Consider the following 8479-nt stretch of genomic DNA (forward strand, 5'->3'; position numbering starts at 1 on the left):
AAAAAAAAAAAAAAAAGAAGAAAGAAAAAAATTCGACGGAAAAAAAGGTTTTATTGAACGATACAGTTGTTAGCGTACTTGTGCATTTATTTCGACAGAGTCGTCTTTCGCTGTGTACGTTTCTCGCGTTGTAAGATTGGCTCGGCTTGTACGTCGCTCGCGACATTTAATTTTCCTACAGTTCCTATGTACAGTTCGCCTCGAAGCATTTTAGGGACCGCAACTTAAATTCAATGAAGCTTTTTCAATAATCATCATCGTTTGTTCGAGCATCGTTTATAGTCGTTCACCGCTTTTCTTCTTTCCACGCGATGATGTCGTATGTATGGCTCCAGTGTAAAGACAATCAGACGTTTTGCACGACATACGACCGTAAAGTAGAAAGTGACGCCCTTCGACAGACACTTGGCCAACAACTTGTTGACAAGATCATCATTTGCAGGAATACGATTTATTTCTTATTATTTAGATTTGTCTAAATCGTTTGTTTAAATGACTATTCACAGCTTGAGTTAACATACGTTGTTGCAGTCATCCGTTCAATACCAAAGATTAAAAGTTACGTTCCACGTGTCAAAGGGCCAAGATGTACGTTATCGTAATTACTTAAACGTTGTCTCATAACTTGTACATTTCCTAATACACAGTAACGTTACAATAAATTCTTTATTCCATGCATACGTTTTATCTGTCATTAACGACGGACCAACGAAGAGGTAGGTGATTATAATATAATCTCATAGTGCGTTGATTCAATTTTCTTCATCTTTGATAGTCAAAGATTGAATTGACAGTAACAAAAATTCGATACATCGTTATTTTTTGAAGGATTTCGAGGGTGCGAGGCAACATACTATAATGAATGGCGCGAGTAAAATTCAAATCTGAATTTTCAATGAATCGATTAAAAGTAAAAGATTATATCTACAAAGTATAAAGAAGAGAAAGAAAACAAAAAAGAAAGACGTAAATATCAAGAAGTTAATCGAAGTTGTGCCGAGTGGGAGGCATGTTCCCCTCGTGTCATTTCCCTCCAATAGGATTCGTTTGACCAGACCGTAGTCTACGAAGAAAAAATTTTGCCAATACATTTGCCATTGTAAACATCATTGTGTCGAGAAAATTCAAACATATCATTTTCTTTGTTGCTCGTTCATGCGAAACATTTATCAAATGAACCAAGATTGACGTCCTATTAAGAGAAATTAGGCTCTCCTATACTCAATATGTGACAATGAAGCATTTGATTTTACGCGATCGTTTTACAAGTTATACGAGTGTTGAATTACCCGTTTATTGATCGCTGTCAGTGACAATAATGTAAAGGGAGTTGTGAGTATTACGTTGCCAAATGTTGCTGAGCCATTCCAAACATTATGCATCTATCTACATTAGAGTATGCTATTGTTTGTCAAAGAGCCGATAACCTAACAGTCACATATATCGAATATTAGAAGAAATTTCGCTAAATAATTTGTACATGAAATTATAAGAACTTTTAATGTTTGGTAGTTTATCTAGAGTTTCACTATGTTGCAAAACAAAATGCACACTTATACCGCGTAATGTTGTAATGAAAATTTTATGGAATTGTTACACTGCGAAAGAGATTGATCGTGCTTTACTTGCAGAGATTGCAATTTTTATATTTTTATATGGTGAAAATGGACCATGCTTCGTTACCGAAATTTAATTGCAATCCAATGAACACGTCGAAAACGTGTCCATCCGATTTCACTACTCTGACTGATGTGAGTTTGATTTGAGCTTACAATATCCATGTATTTTTGCATCAAAATTCATTTTGTTATTTTGTCGTAGGTGTTACAATCGGATCCAGTGAGAAGGTTGTTCAATCAACCAAATATTATTATTAAAAGGGTACCCATAAAAGTAAATCCAACATCTGCCTCCAATAAGAAAGTGCACGATACAGATTCAAGTATAAATAGAGCGAAACAATCAGAGTTATCAGTAATACCTTTACAGAAAAATCAAGAAAAAAATATAGATGATGAAAATTTGTTACCCTCGAAAAAACAAGGTAAATCAGAAATTACATTAGTTCCTGTTAAAAGAGAAAAAAAATCTTGTGGTCATTATGAACCTTGTGAGAATATTATATGTGATGTGATAGTACAACAATATGTAGATCGTGATGGATCATCGCCAATGTTAGCCTTCAATATAGAAGATAGTGAAATAAACGCACCAGTTTCAAAGCATTGTAAAAATAAAATGTGTGATGCATTAAGCATTGATCATGATCGTTGTCGCAGAGCTATAATAATACTGAATAAATGTAATCAATCATCAGCTTGCGATATTTGTGGTGTTACATTGAAGACCCAAAGATCTCGTATACATCACAGGAATTGTACAAGGAGAAATATATATAGGCATAATGAAACAAGTAGTGCTCAAATATTAAAAGAAAGAATGAGAGAACGAGAAATTCAAATAATTGAAGCTTCAAAAATAAAAAAAAACGATTATACAGACCCTATTATGGGCTACAATCTTGCAATGGAAACTCTAAAGAATAACAAAGAGTTAGTCATTACTCCAAAATCAGTCTCCTTACAACAACTGCAACAGCGGCGACGGCAACTATTTCCATCAGCATCACTAACAACAACAACAACAACAACAACAACAACAATTACAATTACTAAAAATTCTACATCTACAACAGAATCTACTTCGCAAATTAGTAATGTAAATAATGTTTTTGGAGAACTTTTATCTACCAATATACCAATTGTAATACCACAACAAAGTATAGTTATTGGCAAAGCACAGTGTTCTAATGAAAATGGTATATCTACTCCCATTCAGTTAGCTTTGTCAGAAGCTTTAACTAAATCACTTATAACAACAACCACTACAGATTCTTTATCTCAGAATCGTCTTCTTACGTTTACAACACAAACTAATACACATCCAATAAATGACTTACTCTTGTCACAGTCGCAAATTGTGACAACACCCATTCAACCTAAACCATTTTTTACACCTATTCGCGTTGTACCTATAACTAATTTGATAACACAACCATCCTTATTACACCAAACACAGGGTATACCAAAGTTTTGTATTATGGCAGACAATAGAGCACTACCATTAACTGTAACAAATCCACAGTCTGTTCAATATTCAGCACCTGTGCCAAAGGTTGAATCTGCAACTGATTCGAAAACAACATTACAAAAAAAGAAAAAGAAATCGAAAATGGTAAAAAAGAAATGGAGACATAAGAATAAAGATTTCAAATGTGACTACTGTCTTAAAAGCTTCAGCACTGATTGGTATTTCAAAGTGCACGTTGCTAAGCATATTAATAAAAAACAATTTACCTGCAAGATGTGCAAACAGTCATTTAGTAATAGATGTGATATGAAAAAACATATGTCGAATCATCATAAAAGTGAAGATAGTGTTCCTAGTACATGTAACCGACAAACTTCTGCATATTCACGTAAGTGTTTAAATTGTAATGTCATATGTGCATCCATTGACCAGTTAAAATATTACAGACAAAAGTATTGTAAAAGTTCCTTTTAATGTTATAGAAACAAAAGTTATCAACCTTGACTTACAACAAGAAGTAAGAAAAGAAGATAAAACAAATGGATATGTTAATATGCCCAATCAAGATATTGTCAAAAATATCAAAGCAGAACTGTGTCACGAAGTATAAATTAGTTCAGATTAGTAATTGTTATTGGAATTGAAAGAGATAAAAAGTTAAGTCTAAATTGAAAATACATTTTTTACAAATCTTGAATAAGTTAATTTATGTAAATATGTGTAAATTGTGCTTATACTATAGCTAAATACTATAGCTAATCAAATGTTAAGTTTTTAGTTAAAAAATTTTATGTTAAATTATACAAACGCATGTATTCCTTTTTTAATATTTCATTATGTGATTGTTTATTTTAATTTTAAAATAATCATTCAGTATATCTCAAGTCGTGCAGCAAAAGACGAAAGGAAATAATATTTCTTGATATATATTTATTTTAGTTATGAAAAATATAAAGCAAATATTTTTAATACTTTCATCAATGTTATAAAAACATTATTATAAAATTTAAAATATTGTATTTTTTAAATGAAAACGATTACAAAAATTGATGAATGTATAGAAAATTAAATTTAGATGTTATATGTATATTATTGAAATCTTTCAAACTGTGATATGTGATCATCTTTCCACTTTAATTTTCTTCACATTATCAAAAAAATTTATCGTTTTCAATTGCGTATTTAATATAGCTTTGAGCACATAAGTTTTTGTATACTAAACAAATGCATGATAATGCACGTGGACAAAGATATGATGCACATATCGAAAACGCACAAAAGAAAAATTATGTGTATATTTTAGAACTAGAAAATTTGTTAAAAAAGAATATTTTATATGGAAAGAGAGATAAATTTCTGATATGTAAATACATATAAGTTATATTGTGTTCCTTTTATTTACACAATAATCTGTTCACTTCAAAGTATTCATTCACGTAAGTTCAAGTTAATATATATTCTTTCTTTCATTAAACTGTAAAATATATTTTTTTTCAAATTAAACACTAAATGTTAATAAAGTTATAGACTAAAATATTTTACAGAAATATAGTTCCTTGTTAAGAAAAATGAGTATCATGTGCCTTCAAATTTTTAATGTTCCTTATATAAATAAGTACACTTAATTCAAAGAAATAAATGTTGATTATAAACAATATTGGTTTCATTAATTCGTTTTACCGTAATTAATTGACAATAAAGGATACAATTTTGATGCAATTGTATAGTTAAACAAAATACCTTTATTTAACTATACAATTTTTTTGGAAGTAAAGTATTTTCGTTACATTTGATATTCATGATACTCAGTACAAAATAGTGGAAATAGCATTTGAATATTTAAAAGATTATTTTTAGAATTACAGAAATCACTAAAGTGCTATGTCAAATATATAATGATATATTCTCAGCAAAATGCGTCATAAAAATTGTCTGTTATATTGTATTTATATAAAAAGATTAAAGAATAAATCGTTATTTTATATCAAAATCATTTATTCAAAATAATTCTTTTTAAACTGAAAATAATGATCATGAATTATATTTTAAGGACTGAATAAATATGATGTTAATATTATGTGTGATAGAAAAAGTTAGAAAAAGTTAGTCCTTAAGAATGCACATTATATTTTTGTATTTTTTATATTTCAATTCATATCCTGTCCAAAGCTTCTAACATTATTACACTATTTCCACGTATTACCTAAAATAATGAAATACTTTCATTAATTCAACAAAAATCTAATTCTTAGTACAAAGTAACTTACTACAAGCTAACTTACCACCATGCCAATATTGTTTTTTGTACCATCTTTGCATTCTTCAATACTTTCATCTATAACCATGTTCATAAATGGATCGAAACCTCGTAAAATCCCAACGACATGTCTTCCTCCATTGAGTTTTACTAAACAAAAACATGTGATTTTAATAACAAAGTATTGCGTATAAATATAATCCTATAATATATATTTCTGTACTCACATGATAATCTTTTGTCCATATATCTAAAATAGAAAAAAAAGGTAAAATTTTAATATGCTTTACTATGTTTACAATGTACAAAAATTAAGATTCATAACTTATAACCTTTATCTAGATTGTGCAGATATTGATTTATTACACTTACTTTTTAAGTTCTGGTGGATGTGCCTTACTCATTTCTCAATTTTTTCTTTTTTAAAAAATATTAACAACAAATCACACAGTTATGGATATTTCCTTTTTAACGGTTTTGTCTCCTTCTCCGCTATTATGATATTACAAGCAACAGTATGCCAACCATAGTCAATGTATATTATAGACAGATGGGGTCGTCTTTGCTCTGGTAGCGCACTCTACGTTTAAATAACGGGCAGTTGGGGAACTACATCAAGTAAAACGATCGAAGTTAGTCAAGAAGTGAATGCGCTAGAAACATGATATTTGAAACAGTACATTACAGTATTTTCAACCACCGCGAAGTTTTCTTCGATCGATTCTACAATTTGTACCTGAAACGAATTTAAGAAACCGAAGGTTGGTAAAATCTGTAAAATAAAACAATTACTTGCAGTTGGATGAAACATCATCTTGTTGTAACTTTTCCCACTGAATTACTTTCTTTGATTTATATTCCATCTTTCTAAACCTTTAGTAGTGTACATATCTCTGTATATTTTCTGTAACTAACTTGCTTTCTGCAAGTTAATGTATCTGAAATAAATTTATACATTTACAATAAAATAAATCCATACACATTTTAAATTAACTCTTAGATGTAAAAAAAAGAGAATACATTTTTCTTAGCTAAATTTACATTACATTTTTTTTTTTAAATAAAAAATACACCCATGTTGTAGAACGATAATTTTATTTTTCTTGTTCTATACTAATACACGAAGTAAATGTCACAATATAATATACATTTGACTTAACAAAACAACATAACCACCATTTAATTTTGTCAATAGATTTTGGTCGCTTCTCAAAGTTAAAAGTATTCCTATTGTATAACGTTTATTCGAAACGCACATCGTACATGTACATATAATCTCATTGTTTAACATATTATATTTTTGCAAGGTACTGCCAGTACAAAATATAAGTACATTCATATTTATAAAAGTACAACGTTTACTTGCCGTCGAAGACGGAAGAAATAATGTTCCTCTTAAAACAGCTCATAAAACATCAGAGCAAGCAAGAATTTCGACAGCATATTTTATATTTGAATCTGACCTCGATTGATCATCATTTATCGATCATTTCAAAGACTAATTTTTCACCTATTTATTAATTTTACCATTTTTATTGCTAACTCTTTTTTTCTTTTTTTAACTAGCTCGTAAACTATGAAAATATAGAAAAGCACATAAATCGTCGGCTTTTTTTCGATGACACGACAATTAAATGTATTTGACATCTAATCCTTTTAAAAATCTTCTCGAAAAACTTGCCCGCGCGTAAGATCCTAAAACCAGTCTGGTAAAAGCGTCAAATCCTTAATCTTACATACATGTTAATACATACATCAAGTTAAATTATTGCATTACAAATAAAGCGTACAATTCGACGTTTTATATATTTCTAGGTATTGCACAGAACAGAGTACAATATTAGTCAGATGGTAGTCGAGCGCTTCATTAACTTATGAAATATCCAGAAATTCACCGTGATAAACACGTGCAAGAAACAATCGTACTGTACTTTACATACGTTGGTCAAATCAGGTACCTCATCAAATGTTCAATCATCGAACTGTACGTTTTATCGTCAACTAACTTACGTCTAGTTCTCAAGGAATGGCTTACGATTATCATTGACATACACTTCGAAAACGGACATTTCAAATAACAATCGCCAAAACATTCGAGAAAATCCTATTTAAATCTCCAATTCCCATAAGTATCAATAAGTATCATGTTCTATGTTCTATTTATACTCCACATTAGTACTTTACACGATCAGATAGAAAAATATACATTTAGTTTAAAAATCAGATGAAAAATTTTAAAATTTAGATCTCATAATATTCATAATTAATTCCATAAAGATATAAATCTATGATATGACAGTAAAATAATAATTTCGTATTGTAATATATAGGAATTGGAGAGTTAAAATAGTAGCCGAGTGTATATCAACAAACGGGCAATACGACTTTTCGTTAAGTAAGCGCGAGGACTTATTCAAGGTACCAATTAGCCTCTACGATTCTTGCGATGGTTATTCGTGCTTACTTTTATCACTATACATGCGAAACTGTATGTAAGATGGAACGGATTTAAAAGCAGTCGTAGGTAAACGTCTCGGCTTCTCTTCGAGAGACATAGTAAACCTTCGTATAAAATAACTAATTCTGTGCTTGTACCAAAGGCGAAGAGACTTGTAACAAAAAACGATTCTTGCCCGATAGTGAACTAACATCATCAAAAAATAATCTGTCTGTTTTGGTTGAAAATTGACCGATTCTACGAAAAGTTTTGTCTCGAGATCTGTAACTTTATCATTTAATTGGATATAACTCTTCGACGATATAATTTTATATGAATCGTATTATACGATGAATATTTTGTTGAAGGAGATTGCTGTTACATCGAATCAAAAAATATTAAAGTATTCTTTACTTTTCTGGAGGCTATGACCATGGACAAGAGTCGTTCTTGATAGCGCAAAATGAGGCGTAGTGATGCTCTGCCGAATCTCGATCGCGAGGAAATATGTTATAACAATATGGCGTTACGTTTAAATCATTCGCTTTTGCGTTAATGCATTCAAAGCACAATGGAAACGAAACGGACAAACGTAATCCATTATTACTTTATGGACACTATGGTGTTACTACATCTTTATATATATACGTATATATATTTCCATATAACATCGAACATGCGAATTCGCCAATGAC

The 8479-nt window shown here is 30.1% G+C and overlaps 2 protein-coding genes across 3 annotated transcripts; one reads left to right on the forward strand and one right to left on the reverse strand.

Annotated features, from left to right (window-relative positions):
• The first annotated feature begins 6 nt into the window (after nucleotides 1-6).
• LOC122530908 lies at nucleotides 7-4048 on the forward strand. 2 transcript variants are annotated; one of them, XM_043658306.1, is made up of 4 exons: nucleotides 7-716; nucleotides 829-1751; nucleotides 1822-3478; nucleotides 3573-4048. In XM_043658306.1, exons 2-4 carry the CDS (start codon nucleotides 1656-1658, stop codon nucleotides 3698-3700), a joined length of 1881 nt encoding a protein of 626 aa, XP_043514241.1. In that variant the 5' UTR covers nucleotides 7-716; nucleotides 829-1655; the 3' UTR covers nucleotides 3701-4048. The 2 variants fall into 2 exon arrangements, with proteins under 2 accessions (XP_043514241.1, XP_043514240.1); XM_043658305.1 differs by having other exon boundaries at nucleotides 7-1751.
• Nucleotides 4049-5197: 1149 nt separating this feature from the next.
• LOC122530913 (probable small nuclear ribonucleoprotein G) lies at nucleotides 5198-5905 on the reverse strand. Its single transcript, XM_043658324.1, has 4 exons — nucleotides 5720-5905; nucleotides 5575-5597; nucleotides 5373-5497; nucleotides 5198-5293 (listed from the first exon to the last, which is right to left on the reverse strand). The coding sequence occupies exons 1-4, from the start codon at nucleotides 5749-5751 to the stop codon at nucleotides 5243-5245; spliced, it is 231 nt and encodes a 76-aa protein (XP_043514259.1). The 5' UTR covers nucleotides 5752-5905; the 3' UTR covers nucleotides 5198-5242.
• Between the last annotated feature and the right edge of the window lie 2574 nt (nucleotides 5906-8479).

This window comes from Frieseomelitta varia, unplaced genomic scaffold (assembly GCF_011392965.1).
Source record: "Frieseomelitta varia isolate USP_RPSP 00005682 unplaced genomic scaffold, Fvar_1.2 scaffold_364, whole genome shotgun sequence".
Taxonomy (NCBI): Eukaryota; Metazoa; Arthropoda; class Insecta; order Hymenoptera; family Apidae; genus Frieseomelitta; species Frieseomelitta varia.

Excerpts from the sequence above, each read along its gene's own strand:
- LOC122530908 (XM_043658305.1), top strand. The coding sequence starts at position 1,656 with ATGGTGAAAATGGACCATGCTTCGTTACCGAAATTTAATTGCAATCCA. Across the intron at positions 1,752-1,821 it reads ATTTCACTACTCTGACTGAT|GTGTTACAATCGGATCCAGT; the intron begins GTGAGTTTGATT and ends ATTTTGTCGTAG. Across the intron at positions 3,479-3,572 it reads ACAAACTTCTGCATATTCAC|AAACAAAAGTTATCAACCTT; the intron begins GTAAGTGTTTAA and ends TTAATGTTATAG.
- LOC122530913 (XM_043658324.1), bottom strand. The coding sequence starts at position 5,751 with ATGAGTAAGGCACATCCACCAGAACTTAAAAA. Across the intron at positions 5,498-5,574 it reads TATGGACAAAAGATTATCAT|TAAAACTCAATGGAGGAAGA; the intron begins GTGAGTACAGAA and ends GTTTTTGTTTAG. Across the intron at positions 5,294-5,372 it reads AAAACAATATTGGCATGGTG|GTAATACGTGGAAATAGTGT; the intron begins GTAAGTTAGCTT and ends TCATTATTTTAG.